Raw genomic sequence first — 14,145 nt, 5'->3', positions numbered from 1 at the left:
TAAAAACATCATATGCAATACACACTTTTTTAAAAATTTAATTGTAATTTTTACTCTTCGTCTAATTTTTACGCGGTACGAATTAATTCTTGGTGGATCCAATATCGAGAAAACATATTCTTTCCTTGGTGAAAATTGATCCTTGATGAGAATTGGGCTTTGAGTCATTTAAGGACTTGTTGGGCTTTCGTCAGTTGGCACGGCCCAAAATTTCTTCATAAAAAAAAATAAACAAAGGTACTTGAATTTTTTAAAATTTGAAATTTCAAAGAGTAAAATGTGATCTCTCACCATTTATTTTATAGGTGGAACTAAAAATAAATATGAGAGAGAAATAATTCAAGAATAGAAGATCACACTTTACTCTCTAAAGTACAAATTTAAAATTTAGAGGATCCAAATTCCTTAATCATATATCTATAGTCTATACCATTGCAAAGGAAAAATATGTTGATAATTTTTCTTTGTTGAAACAAAAAAAAAAAAACTGAGCTTGAATCTGACTGTATTTTGCTTTGTGCATTAGAATGCAAAATAATGTGACGAAAAAGATGAAAAATTAATAAGATCATGATAGATTGCTTTTGTGTTTTCTAGTTTGCATTGACGATTGAAGGCACATTATTAGCCACAAGAAGTTGTCCTTGTCACCATGCTCTCTAATATGTCTGGAAAAATTGCCTACTTTTTGAGATAACGATATTATCGCTGCCGCACTAATAATGTTTTTTTTTTCTTTTTTAATTTCCACTGTACAAGTCAATTCATCGTTAGGTTATTGTTTATTTTTGTGTTAAAGAAAAGAAATGTTTATTTATTTGGCAGTGCCTATCCCCACTAATTCTTATTGTTATCTTTAAAAACATGCTTCTTTCTATGAATAGTTCCCATGGTTAGGCAATATATTAACAAGCTGAGAAGGAACAAAACCATTACTTTCAGTGTCTGTAGGAAAAGAAATATATCTTATTATAACAACGTACATGGAAAAAAAAAACACAGATATTTACTAACACCAAACGAAAATAGTATTTATTATATCAATTCCGCTACGTTATCAACAGTATTTCTGCCAACTTCTGCCAACTCTTATTTATGATTGTGTTTAATAGAAGTGTCTTTTTGAATGTGTCTAATAAAAATATTTTTTTTATGACTATGTCTAATAGAAGTGTCTTTATATATGTATTTTCTAGATGTGTCTCTTTATACATATATTTAAAATATAATAATTAATTATTATTAACAATAAATTAGCAGATAGTATATTGATACCCTATACTTTTCCTTATTATATATAGTCCTTATAAGATAAGAAAGTATCATATAACAATAATGTACATATTTGTGGCAAAGTAACATTACGTTTTAGTAATTCTCACCTTGATTTTTCACATAGAATTTCCGTCTCATTATTCTTATTTGACCAGATTTATAAAGATATACACACGTGCATGTGTAATAAGTTAGCAATTTCATTCTGTCTTAATACCTCCTCAAATTTGTACTAATAAGATCAAAATGAGTTATGCAAAAATAAATAGTATGTAATTTAAGAGTGTATGCTTCTAACTCAGATTAAAACTGAAATCTTTTTTTTTTTTTTCTTCATGAGATTAAAACTGAAAGCTTAAACCTAACTTAGCTTTTTGACCTTTGGGAAAAAAAAAAGAAGACCTAACTTGACCTATTCTTCGGTTTTTGCCAACAATTGTCTCAATCTAGTTGGGCATATCAATGTGACGCATATATCATACACAAACACAAGTTGTCAACTTTTACAATGGATATAATATAATACGCCCAACTGAATATATTTAACATTTCCAGGCTCAGTTCTTTTTACATGAACTCTTGCCATTGTGAGTTTAAAATTGATGAAAAACAATTCCATCGTTTTCGACAGTCTAACCTTGAAAAAGCACCAAAAAGAAAATATAAACAACTATATATTATAAAGTTCTTGTAGCCACGTAAGTATTTATCAGTATCATGCAGCAGATAGTGGATAAAGATTATGTTCACCCGCTATAAAGATTACGAACTACCTATATATATTGAAAATTAGAAAGAAAAGAAAAAGTGTATAATTTTCTTTATATATTTTATCATATATATTATAATTTTTTTTATTTTACGATTTAAACCCAAAATTCCTATATAGTATATACTAACTCCATTACAATAATGGATACACATACATGCATGATGCATTATGTAAAATGTATTAAGTAGAATAGAAGACCAAGTACACGGACTTCATTTTCAGATTAAATAACGTATTATCTCTCTTTTACTATTATGAGATCCAGGTCATCAATTCTTTTAATATATAAATTTGTGACAATGACTCTCTCTAATTTTTATTATCCGGTAGAAAACACTTGCAAAGTTGCACTCCATTATATTATTCAATATATCTTTCTTCATGTAGAAGAAGACGATGTATTTCTTCCGGGTCTTTTCACTAAAACAAATAAAAAAAATATTATTTTTTTAAACACAATTTTTGAACTTTAATTTTTTAAATACAATTTTTTTTGCATTTGGACAAGTTTGCTGCATTCCCACCAAACTCTAAAAAACTTAGCAAGTTCGCCTTACCCGGCAAACTTCACTTCAAATATATCATATTGAGTTTGGAAAGTTAATAATGGTAACTATTATCATCGTCTCCAGAGTACTACACAGGAATAAAGTCGTATTTTATTTTTAGGAAACAGTTATTTTTTTTTTACTTTATAATTAAAAAATCCTTATTAAATATGGTTTATTCCAAAAAATCCTTATTAAATATGGTTTATTCCGATGTACCTGTATATTTTTGGAGACGATGATAATGATTACCATGTTAAATATGACTTGTTTTTCTAAATTTATAATTAAAAAAATTCTTAAAGAAGTCCTGCTTATTGTCTTTTTTATGTACTCGTATATACTGTTTGGAGATCTATATACTACTTTAGAGACGATGATATGATGATATGGATTAAAAACGTGGGTTTTGAAAATTTTGAATGGAGTTGCGAACTCTATAATTTTTAGAGTTCGCCGAACTCCGGCGAACTTGCCCTAAAAAATTGTATTTAAGAAATTAAAGTTGAGAAATGGGGTTTGAAAAAATAATAATTTTTTTTATTTTATTTCAGAAAAAAAAAAAAAAACCATTTCTTCTTATGTACGAACCTATTGTTCTTGACAATTTTTTTTACTCCCTGTTGTTTTGATTAGGTTGGATCCACCAAATCATCTTTAAAAAAAAATTATAATTACTCATGTGAATTTATAATATTTAGTAATTATACAAAAACTAAATAATTGTCCATGTTCATTAAACACGTATTAAATATGCTCCATCAAAAAAAATAAGTAAGGTATGATTGACCTAAAAATGCACTCTCGAAGTCTCGATTTTTTTCGTTTTGTTTAATTCTGATTTTTCCCACTACTATTGTCGTCCATGTAGATGTTATCCATTTTGTCTTGCATGGTAACAACTCTTTGCACTCTCAAAAGTTCATGTGTATATATGTCTCTCTATATAAAGGCATAATGCCATTCATATAGGACAGCATATACTCTCTTCACCATAATATTCACACCCCCATAATCACAATCATAGCCAAGAAAATGAAGACTCTGAGTCTTGCATACTTATTATTAGTCTTCCTCACCTTCTCTGCCTTCAAATTCAATCCTTCCAATGCAAAACAAACACACCCCATTTCAGATAATAACATGCTCAATACTATTGACCACTTGCTAGATAGAATCTATCAATGGAGAAATGAAGCACAAGAATCACAAACATTTGTTTCATGGCTTATGGTTCTTGCAGGAGTGCTATGCTTCATAGCTTCTTCCATATCTAGTGCTGGTGGAATAGGTGGTGGTGGCCTTTTCATACCAATACTAACCATTGTGGCTGGCTTGGACCTTAAGACAGCTTCAAGTCTCTCTGCTTTCATGGTCACAGGAGGGTCAATAGCAAATGTTATGTGCAATCTATGCAGAAAAAGTACTAAGCTTGGGAAAAAGTCATTGATTGACTATGACATAGCTCTTTTGTCCGAACCATGTATGTTGCTGGGAGTGAGTGTGGGAGTTATCTGCAACCTTGTTTTCCCAGAATGGTTGATCACTGCACTTTTCGCCGTCTTTCTTGCTTGGTGTACCTCAAAGACTTGCAATTGCGCGATGCGGTTTTGGAGGAATGAGTCAGAAGAGATGAGGAAAAAGTTTGGCCTTGCTGAGAAACTTGAGAAGGGGCAGCCAGGAAATGAGATAGGCACCACTGAAGAAAACAAAGAAAATGAAGGGTCAAAGAGCATTGAAGAGCCTCTTCTTGTTCCTGAAGTCAACAGCAACGAGAGACTCCCTTGGTTGAAATTGGGGGTCTTGTTTTTGGTCTGGTTCTCCTTCTTTTCTGTCTATCTTCTTCGCGGCAACAAATATGGACAGGTAAGGTTATCATTAGGCTGCTTGAATTTTATGTAACAGCACCTAATTGGATGACAGTATAAAAATATTTTAAAAAAAATCTATTATTATGTTTTTGAGATAGATTTACCAAACTTTTAGAGTAGTTGTTTTTCTTCTAACTTTGACTCCATTATGTTGTTAATCCCTGACTGCTTGCAATTGTTCAAACTGTTCAGAGCATCATTCCAATGGAGCCATGTGGATTAGAATACTGGATTCTGTCATCAGTTCAAGTACCACTTGCTGTGGTTTTCACAGCTTGGATTGTATTTGGGAAAGAGAGACTTCAAGACCAACAAGAGGTTAGTTAGTATCATAATCATCATACATAGTCTTAGAAAATTTACTTTCTTTATTGTCCTTAACCTCATTCAAACTCTGATCAGAGATAAACTTCCATTGAAATGACGTTGCAGTGTCCAGACCTGACGAAAAATAGTGCTTCGCACAAACTTGTTTTTCCATTGATGGCGTTTCTGGCCGGGCTGTTGGGCGGCGTCTTTGGCATTGGTGGTGGAATGCTGATAAGTCCGTTTCTTCTTCAAGTCGGAGTAGCTCCTGAGGTAAGCCTCGGCATCTCTTTGAATCGCTGTCTCTATAAACAATCCAAATATGTACCTAAAGTTAACAGTAAGTCAGCATCAGATAAAAAGGAATGGAAGGAGTATTTGCCAATTAATCAAATAAATATTCTTCTTGTGCAGGTAACAGCAGCAACATGTTCATTCATGGTTTTCTTCTCTTCAGTCATGTCAGCGTTGCAATATCTGCTGTTGGGGATGGAACATATAGAAATTGCCCTCATACTGGCTACAATAAGTTTTATTGCATCTCTTCTGGGGTTATTGGTGGTTCAGAAAGCAATTCAGAAGTATGGAAGGACCTCTTTGATTGTTTTCTCAGTTGGTATCGTGATGTCTTTAAGTGCTGTTCTAATGACAAGCTTTGGAGCCATTGAGGTTTGGAAAGACTACAATTCAGGGAAATACATGGGGTTCAAACTACCCTGTTGAGTATTGAGAACAATTTTGTTAGAACAATTTCGTTTTTGTGTGTGTTGTAGACTTTCATCTCACTAGATAACTTGTCATCAAATATCATATATATAAATAATATTATAGACTCCTGCTATTCAGCATAACCTTATGCAGATTATATGGCACTAGCCTAACATTTAGAAGTGGTGCTAACTATTATTAATGGCATACTTGACTACTGTGACATCAACTTTTAGTCATGTCCAGTAACTTGAAAACTTCCGGAAAATCATGAGTAAAAGTTGCCTGGATTGCAGCATTAACAAGAAAACAAGAATAGAAAAGAAAAAAATAAGATATGTGCAAATCGAAGTTGTCATCAATGAACTAGTATCCAAAATGACTAAATGCACACTACTCTTACATAACTTGCACAAGTTGGTTGAACCTAAAACCAAAAAAGATGACTTGTTACCATAGAAGCTCTTCAATCTCCACATTTCCTTCTTTTTGTCCCTAACTTTTCAGAAATGTGAAAGGAACATTACCCTCTATCCATTAAAGAAAAATACAAACAGATTTTCCGGATTATGCAACCGGGGGCCGGAGTACATGGTCCTGCGATGTGTCGACAGCAGCAGGTGGTAAAAACTGCCACATGGAAACTCCTGGGTAGCCCATGAAAGGCACCAGCTTGCTTCCAAGAACTTGCCCTGGTGCATGAGGGAAAACAGCTGGAAGTGTAGGAGGATGGTGCAGGAAACCAGGTGGTGTATTCAAGGCTTTGAGCTGCTTCTCAAGGCTATCTTTCTCTGCTTTTAGCCGTTGCTTCTCGTCACGGAGCTCATTTTTCTCGGCCTATGCAAATATAATCAAAATGGCATAAAAGATAAGAATGTGAGCAAGGTTAATGATTGTATGATATGTATAATTAAGACTTGCATAGCAAGTACTATACACACCTTCAATTCATTGATTTTCTCCTGCAGATTCTCAGTTGATTCTTTAAGCTTCTGAGCCTCCCCTCGCAGCTGCGACACCAGTTGAACCGCGTCACTCAGTATAGCAGCCTTGTCCGTTTTGGGAGGCCTTCCGGGGTCCAAAATGGAACCAAGTTCCAAAAATCTTTCAAAAAATGTTTACAATATGTCACTTTAGTGAAATTAGATAAAATTACAGTAACATTAAAAGACAAACATGAACACAAAGAGAACAAGTGAAATAGATATACCTGTCATTCAATCTATCCCTTCGCATTTTCTCTCTACACGCTTTTGAACCAGATGACCTCAAGCTGTAACAGAAGAAATGGACACAAAGTGTTAGATAACTATGTAGTGAAGACAATTCAGCTACAGAAGAGAAAGAACCTTAGCAACTTTGAAAAGCACAGTCCTCCTTTTAACTTGTTAAGCATATATAAACAATGCAGATTCCATGCACATGCATTGAAAGGAGCAATTATAACTAAACAAAGAGCAACTAATTGAATAGCTACGAACATAAGTAAGTAGCATACCGTTTTCTTGAGGCAGATTGATCGGGTCCATGAGAATTGGGAAGCGATTGATGAAGGTCGGCACTGGCATAAAAGAGTAGTGAGTATAGGAAAATGCATGAAAGGAAGAAAGAGGGAGAATAGTGTGAGATGAAACCTTAGGGAGGTTGGAGGAGGGGGCCAAGAGAAGTTGGAAGGGTCAGAAAGAGAGTGAATGTCATCGAGATATGCGTAGTCCAGAACCCAATTGGGGTTTTCCGATGAACCCATTCCCGGAAGATAGTGACTAGTGAGTGGTTCAGAATTCAGAGTAAGAAAGAAAGAAAGAAAGAAAATGGTGGCAAGGGAATGGAATATGAATATCTCATCACAGACTCCCAATGAGACACCAATGCCCACTTTTCATACGCCACTCATTTTTTATTCGTTCATTTCTTTTTTTTTTATCAATTTGTAATGTTTATTTGGGCCTCACTGTTGTCTGGTCCATTAAGGCCCATATACGCTTGCCGTACCTAGTTGTGCTATTTTATTTGCTACACTAATGCCTATTAGTACAACCAAATTAGTAATTTTTAAATTAAAAAAAAATCAAAACTAGTAATTTAATTTGTTAATGAAACAGAAATAATATTTAATAGTGTGAAATGTGAAAGAACTATATATTGTGTTTGAATGAAAATAAATTTGTTATTTTGAAAATCAAATCAAATAAAATTAAAGCAAAGGATTTGAAATGTATGTAAAGTTCAAATTGAAGAGTTTAAATTAAAGTGTCATTTAAATCCTATTATCTTTATTAATATACCTCTTATCTATTGGATGAAATATAAATTTTATATGAAATAAATTATATACTCAATTTATAATAAAAAAGTTTACGCTTTTTAATTTTAATATGAAGAACAAATTGGTGTAAGACAACGATATGGAGAACATGCGTACTTTATTAGTGTGTGGTGTCGGTAAGTGACTAATCGGACGGTGCGAGTTCACCCAAACTAATCGGACAGTTCGATTTCAAGGGACAAAACAGACGGTCCGAATTGTTCCTCCCCACCATGTGTCGCATGGACGTTGCTCCCCACAACGGTGCCCTTAACCCCAACATTCCCCTTTACTGCATGCATACCCACTTTCTGAAATCAGTTTCATCTCCATCCCAACTGGCAACCATTCTTTTTTCTTCTCTTTCATCTAATTCTTCTTCTTCTCCCCACAAGTCTTTGAAAAAAATTAAAATACCAAATAAATAAAAATCTAGAGATATTGATCGTCCTGAACTTCATATTATAAAATATCTCAGCCATTCTGATTATATAAGTTTATTTATTAAATTTTTTTAATATTTCATAATTATAATTATTATTATTAAAAGTTATTATTATAAAAAATTTATCTCAGCCACATCATCCCAAGTTACAACATGTTGTTGCAGGTTACTAAGAAAAAAGTGTCACGCATTAGAAGTCTTTTCCTCCACAATAGCAAATGCAATTGGGACGATATTGTTGTTACTATCTTGTAAAACTGCCACTAACAAACAACCCTTATACTTTCCATACAAGTGAGTCCTATCCACCTAGACAACTAGTTTACAATGTCTGAATGCTCTAATGCAGGGGTAATAACTCCAAAAGACTCGCTGCAATACTCGGATATTACTTACCAAGTCATCGCCTTGATATGCAGGCATAGTCTTGATAAACCGCTCTCAAAATGGATGATAGCTGATGGCTCCTTATAACATATGGCCTCAAACCATATCGGCAACGTTTCGTACGATGCTTCCCAACCTCCAAATATTTTTTCTACTACTTTTGCTTAACCAACCATGTTTTTCGATAACTGATGGTGTAGTTGAACTGCGATTGCACTTCTGCAATAACTGATTTTACCTTTAACGAGGGATCAGTCTCAACCAACGGCTTTATTGCTTCTGCAATTGTGTTCGAATCCAGCTTCGAATGATCCTGAGAAATGGTGGCTCTGGTACAAGTGTGACTACCATTATACCTCTTTATAACCCAACAGTACTTTCTGCTGATCATGCTAACCCTGATAAGCCAATTACACCCCTCCCCGTACTGTGTACATTTGGCATAAAATGTCAACGATTCCGACTCATACACCCGGTAGTCTACACTTCTTCGGATGGCATACTCTTTCATCGCCTTAATAACAGCTTCCCTTGAATTGAATTCCATCCCCACAGCAAATTCACCATCTGCAACGAAAGGAACTTCTACCACGACAGCAGCCATACAAAAATTTAATAACCGAAATTAAAAGTAAATCAACACTCAATACATCAATAATGATATAAATAAACTTTACATCAGGTTATTATCTCAATCTTAACAAAAAAAGAAAACATAAAAACATAAATAAATATTGATTAATAAATACTAATTAATATTTAACTACATCAATAACTAACAGAAAATATTATTATCCTAAACTTAACTACATAAACTCATAAACAAATGCTAATTGAATATATTTTCACATGTCACTTAACTATTTGGTCCATCAATCAATATAAATTATTACAGAATTCTAATCCGTCTTATAAATATAGGCAATTACGTACCGGCGCTCATATATTCCGGAAACTTCAAAGCATGCATAGCTTCCAAATCCAACACTCGTATGAAAGATGGCTCCTCAAATGGCACTTCGTTTGCCAGTGCATTTGCCACGTCTGTCACATTTAGAGCCATAGTGCTGTCAGCTTGATCTTCATCTCCATTTGGATCAGCAACTTCATAATTGCTTTCGAACTCTTCCTCACTGTCACTATTGTAATCTTGCCGTACAATATTTTGGTCGGCCTCAGATTGTTCGAATTCAATGTACAGCTCGATGAACGACATTTGGGCACGACTTTCAATATACATTGAAAACATCTCTTGCATACTCGCTTCGTCGGTTATATATTTGGTTTGAAATTGAACGAATCCACCAAATACTGGTATGGGATGTCTGTATAAAATACATGATATTTTCCTTAACATTTCAGAATCTATCTTTTCACAAATCACACTTTTGAGCTCTTCAAATGAGATTGTGAAGGGAATAACATCTAACAAATTTTCACAAATAAAATTTACTCATTCAGATGTTTGTAAACAAAATCTGACAAAAATAATAACCTTTTAAAAGAACTCTATCATCCATTTCTCTCACCAACCTCAACAAAAACAGAAACTTCACTATCAATTTTTTTTACCTCATAGCAAAGAAGAGAGAAACACGAGTGGAAGAAAGCGGAAGATCAAGACGGTATCTGCTAACTTGTTTATGAGTTACACACTTTTATATGCATATATCTGCATAAATCGGACCCAACCAGTTGTTCCAGCTCGTTCAAAAAAAAAATATAATAATCAATTCGGACCATCCGATTTGATTTTCGTATTATAAAAAAATTAATTATATATACAATACGGACGGTCCGATTTGCTTCGTCCAAAATTCGAAACTTGCTCCTTGCAAATCGAACCATCCGATTTGTCCAAATTTTCCTTCAAAAAAAAAAATCGCATGGTCCGACTTGTTTACAGAACAACTCAAAAAAAACTGTCCCACATATTTGTCTAGTACCTCCATACTCCATAACGCAGCACAACACATATATGGCTTTCATAACCAAAAAAATGAGCCAGAAGTTTACTTGTTTTGATGTAAAATAAATGAGTTAAAAAAAAAAATAAATTCTTACACAAATCTTTTTTTTTTTCCAATTCAAGTTCTTCATTTTTTAGATTCATTCATCGTGATATTGGGATTAGGCATTAGCTTCTAAGTTGTCAATAATCAATCATCATAGAAAAATATCACGGTTGACCAAAAGGAACAGGATCCTAACATTGTTGGGAATTGACCACAAACTCCTAGCTCAAATATTACAGTGGCTTAGGCTTAATGCTAAAGGAATCCAAACACACACAACATAAATTAAACTCAAATAATTGCAAGTATGCATGGCATTTGTTTATGAAGAATAATTTTTTTAGCTAGCGAATGAACCAATACAAAGACAGCAATACATAGTCGTTGAGTTTTACCGATTCCAATCAAATATAACCATAAAATAAACCAGCAACAACTTAGTTAACTGTAAAAATGTACAAATTTATTAACAAAGTGGGAAATTACATGTTTGACTTTGACCTGGAATGTAGATGGCGCAGGAAGGACCAGAAATTAAAGCAGCACACAAGTTGAAAAAGTAGTATGATATTAGATGCAATAGCTTTCACTTTTCAATCAAATCTATGCTACTGAGTCACGAATGGACTGAACAAAAGTATCTATCCTTTTCTTTATCTCTTCCGGATTCGCACCAACCACCTTCTCCAATGGAGCACCGTCCTTCACCACCACGAATGTTGGCATTGCCTTCACATCCATCCTCTTTGCTACTTCCTGATCATCATGCATTCAGTTACCATCATTAAATCATTTCAATTAGGCACAGCCAAGTACACATCATAATATCTTGATCAACACATCATAACATGTCGGTTTAGATTTAAGAAAAAGATTGTTTAGGACATAATATTAGTATCCACTTAATTATATGCTTTGGAATTCGTGTGCCTTGGTGCAAGTTTTTTGTAATATCAATACCAATAAAACAAAATAAAGGAACATATCAAGTAGAGTTTGCTACCCATTTATCTTATCTAGGAATCTATAAAAAACTGCAATCTACAGCACCAATCCTTATCCACACAAGAATCAATCTCAATAGCTACATCAATTATTGGACTAACTAACTGTTACTGTCCATGTAGACTTTGTAGAATACATGTCACATATAATCACAGTATTAGGTAACAGCTGGCAAAAATAATACAAAAAATCAGGATAAGAAATATGTCTATGTCTATCTCTATCTCTCAAACTTTTCAATAGTTCTACTAGCCTTGAACTGCTTGCTTTCTTAATTTTTCTTAATTATCTTATCATGTTCTTAATACGATTGTCCGTTTCAGAGTTAAAAACATAGCAACAGGAAAGAAAAATTCCCACTAAGAAAAGGAAGGCACAAGTTTATTAATGAAAATGAGAGTATAAATGTTGTTTTAGCGTCTCTATCCATATTTTTGTGATAATAAGATTTTATAACAGTGTGGAACTTGTGCAGAGATTACAAGCAAGTATGAATTCAACAGTTCATGCTGAATGTTACACAGATCAAAGCAAAGCACAAAATAAGATTGGAAAGATTAAAAAAAGAGTAGCAAAAGGATTATTACCATGACTTCATCAACATCAACAGTGAGAAAGAGAACATCTGGATAAGTTGAAGCCAATTCTTCAAAGAAAGGATTCATAGCCACTGATGGCATGCACCATGAAGCAGTGAAGTGCACAACAATCTACATACAATAATAACAATCCACCACAACCAAATTACTTAGAACTTAGAACTCAATTAAACTCCCTTTTAATTAACATAAATAAATAAGAAAATGGGGGAAATTAAATGAGTGACTTACAGGGGAGTTCTGGGTAGAGGCCTGATTGACATAGAATTCCCATGATTGCAAAGAATCAATCACCACAACTCTCGGCTTCTGCTCCTCTGCAGTTTCCATTCCCTGCTACTACCTTCAAATTTTTTTTTTCAGTATATTATATTATGCTTCTTCCTAGGTACAGCTCATGAGACTTTTTAACTTAAAAAATAAAAGATAGACTCGGATAAGAGCAGAGCATGAGCATCATTTAATAATTTAAGTGATATCTTCGAGTGAATTAAGAAGGCCCACCACTAGTTTTACACAGCTTGACGAACAAGCCAAGAATCTTCTTCATGTTATCATGCAAAATAAAAAGTAAAATATTATTTTCACATTTTATAATCGGTATCCCCCAACCCGGCAGGTCAAGGACTAATCCGTCGCGGTACTAAGCTCCATTTAAGGGTTTGCCGCTGGCCAATGGGTTGCTGCAACCCAAAATGGTCTTTGAGATTGGTATGCTGCACTAAAATTGTTCCTGAGATTTTAATTGCACTAATTACGTCCTTGAGATTGAAAAAAATGCACCATATTAGTCCTAACCTATTTTTCATTAACGACGTGATGACATGGCATGATGACGTGGACTGTAAGTGACACGTGTCACTTCATGATTTGGCCACGTATAATAGTATGATAATGTGGTGACCAGTGACACGTGGCATGCTGACGTGAATAGTTGTGCCACGTGTCGCAACAGTATTGGTCCACGTGTCATCTATTATGTCATCGTTGTATATGCACCAAATTAGTTCATCACTTTGCATTAAGTGACTCATTTTAGTCCCTAAAATTGAATGTCGTGCACCAAACTAATCTATTCACCAATTTTTTCTCATTTTTTTTAAATTCAAAATTTTAATATTTTAGATACATTAATTTCAATTCTATTTTTTTATATATCGTTTAAATATAAGTGTTTTTATAAAAAATTTTAAGATTTTAGTTTTAATTATATAATTTTTTTAATAATTTAACATTGGTAAATTTTGTAATATATAAGTATGTTATTATAAAAAAATAATTATATTATTAATTAGACATAATTTTTTTCATAAAAAAATGTGTTTTTAACAATAAATTAATAATTAAAATAAACATTTTTTCTTATGAAATACACGTTTTTGTTATGTGTAAATGAGTTATATTGAAAGCATTTCAAGTACTCTCATTACCATCTTTGACCTCTACAGTCTAGACGAAAGACCTTCACATTAACTCCAAGACAGCGGTTATTAGAGATATCCGCAAGAAAAAAATTATTTTATAAAAGTACTGAAAGAGGTCGGAAATGGTAGTGAAGGTGCTTGAAAAGCCTTCACGTCAATTCTAAGTCGGCGGTTAGGGTATTTGCAAGAGAAAAAATATTTTATAAAAACATTTTTATTTGAAGAACGTGTGAAAAATAGAATTGAAATTAATGCATTCAAAAATATTAAAAATTTTGAATTTATAAAAAAAATGAGAAAAAAATGGTGAAGAGACTAGTTTAGTGCACGACATTCAATTCCAGGGACTAAAATGAGTCACTTAATGCAAAGTGAGGGACTAATTTGGTGCATATACAACGATGACATAATAGATGACACGTGGACCAATACTGTTGCGACACGTGGTACAAACGGACACGTGGCCAAATAACATTGTGACACGT

The 14,145-nt window shown here is 33.4% G+C and overlaps 3 protein-coding genes across 5 annotated transcripts; 1 reads left to right on the top strand and 2 right to left on the bottom strand.

Annotated features, from left to right (window-relative positions):
- On the top strand, positions 3,355–5,635 carry LOC107623571 (sulfite exporter TauE/SafE family protein 5). The gene is made up of 4 exons (XM_016325897.2): positions 3,355–4,461; positions 4,659–4,784; positions 4,899–5,045; positions 5,187–5,635. The coding sequence occupies exons 1-4, from the start codon at positions 3,631–3,633 to the stop codon at positions 5,493–5,495; spliced, it is 1,413 nt and encodes a 470-aa protein (XP_016181383.1). The 5' UTR covers positions 3,355–3,630; the 3' UTR covers positions 5,496–5,635.
- LOC107623573 (transcription factor ILR3) lies at positions 5,799–7,363 on the bottom strand. Of its 2 annotated transcripts, none has more exons than XM_016325898.2 (5): positions 7,115–7,361; positions 6,979–7,041; positions 6,691–6,753; positions 6,422–6,584; positions 5,799–6,317 (listed from the first exon to the last, which is right to left on the bottom strand). In XM_016325898.2, the coding sequence occupies exons 1-5, from the start codon at positions 7,225–7,227 to the stop codon at positions 6,048–6,050; spliced, it is 672 nt and encodes a 223-aa protein (XP_016181384.1). In that variant the 5' UTR covers positions 7,228–7,361; the 3' UTR covers positions 5,799–6,047. The 2 variants fall into 2 exon arrangements, with proteins under 2 accessions (XP_016181384.1, XP_020968923.1); XM_021113264.1 differs by having other exon boundaries at positions 5,817–6,317; positions 6,691–6,811; positions 7,115–7,363.
- LOC107623865 (thioredoxin-like protein CXXS1) lies at positions 8,466–12,832 on the bottom strand. Of its 2 annotated transcripts, none has more exons than XM_021113256.1 (3): positions 12,468–12,832; positions 9,551–11,388; positions 8,466–9,202 (listed from the first exon to the last, which is right to left on the bottom strand). In XM_021113256.1, exons 2-3 carry the CDS (start codon positions 9,972–9,974, stop codon positions 8,772–8,774), a joined length of 855 nt encoding a protein of 284 aa, XP_020968915.1. In that variant the 5' UTR covers positions 9,975–11,388; positions 12,468–12,832; the 3' UTR covers positions 8,466–8,771. The 2 variants fall into 2 exon arrangements, with proteins under 2 accessions (XP_020968915.1, XP_016181744.1); XM_016326258.2 differs by lacking the exon at positions 8,466–9,202 and adding an exon at positions 12,225–12,347 and having other exon boundaries at positions 10,977–11,388.

This window comes from Arachis ipaensis, chromosome B10, assembly GCF_000816755.2.
Source record: "Arachis ipaensis cultivar K30076 chromosome B10, Araip1.1, whole genome shotgun sequence".
In the NCBI taxonomy this organism is placed as follows: domain Eukaryota; kingdom Viridiplantae; phylum Streptophyta; class Magnoliopsida; order Fabales; family Fabaceae; genus Arachis; species Arachis ipaensis.
The sequence above is the reverse complement of the archived record's forward strand: the minus strand, read 5'-3'. Positions and strand labels throughout refer to the sequence as shown.

Bases quoted from the DNA above. Each gene is read 5' to 3' on its own strand.
- LOC107623573 (XM_016325898.2), bottom strand. From the start codon at position 7,227: ATGGGTTCATCGGAAAACCCCAATTGGGTTCTGGACTACGCATATCTC. The intron at 6,754-6,978 runs GTATGCTACTTA...CTTCTGTTACAG, and splicing joins CAATCTGCCTCAAGAAAACG to CTTGAGGTCATCTGGTTCAA. The intron at 6,318-6,421 runs GTGTGTATAGTA...ATATTTGCATAG, and splicing joins AGAAAATCAATGAATTGAAG to GCCGAGAAAAATGAGCTCCG.
- LOC107623865 (XM_021113256.1), bottom strand. From the start codon at position 9,974: ATGTTAAGGAAAATATCATGTATTTTATACAGACATCCCATACCAGTA. The intron at 9,203-9,550 runs GTACGTAATTGC...CTGTCGTGGTAG, and splicing joins TCCGGAATATATGAGCGCCG to AAGTTCCTTTCGTTGCAGAT.
- LOC107623571 (XM_016325897.2), top strand. From the start codon at position 3,631: ATGAAGACTCTGAGTCTTGCATACTTATTATTAGTCTTCCTCACCTTC. The intron at 4,462-4,658 runs GTAAGGTTATCA...CAAACTGTTCAG, and splicing joins GCGGCAACAAATATGGACAG to AGCATCATTCCAATGGAGCC. The intron at 4,785-4,898 runs GTTAGTTAGTAT...ATGACGTTGCAG, and splicing joins GACTTCAAGACCAACAAGAG to TGTCCAGACCTGACGAAAAA.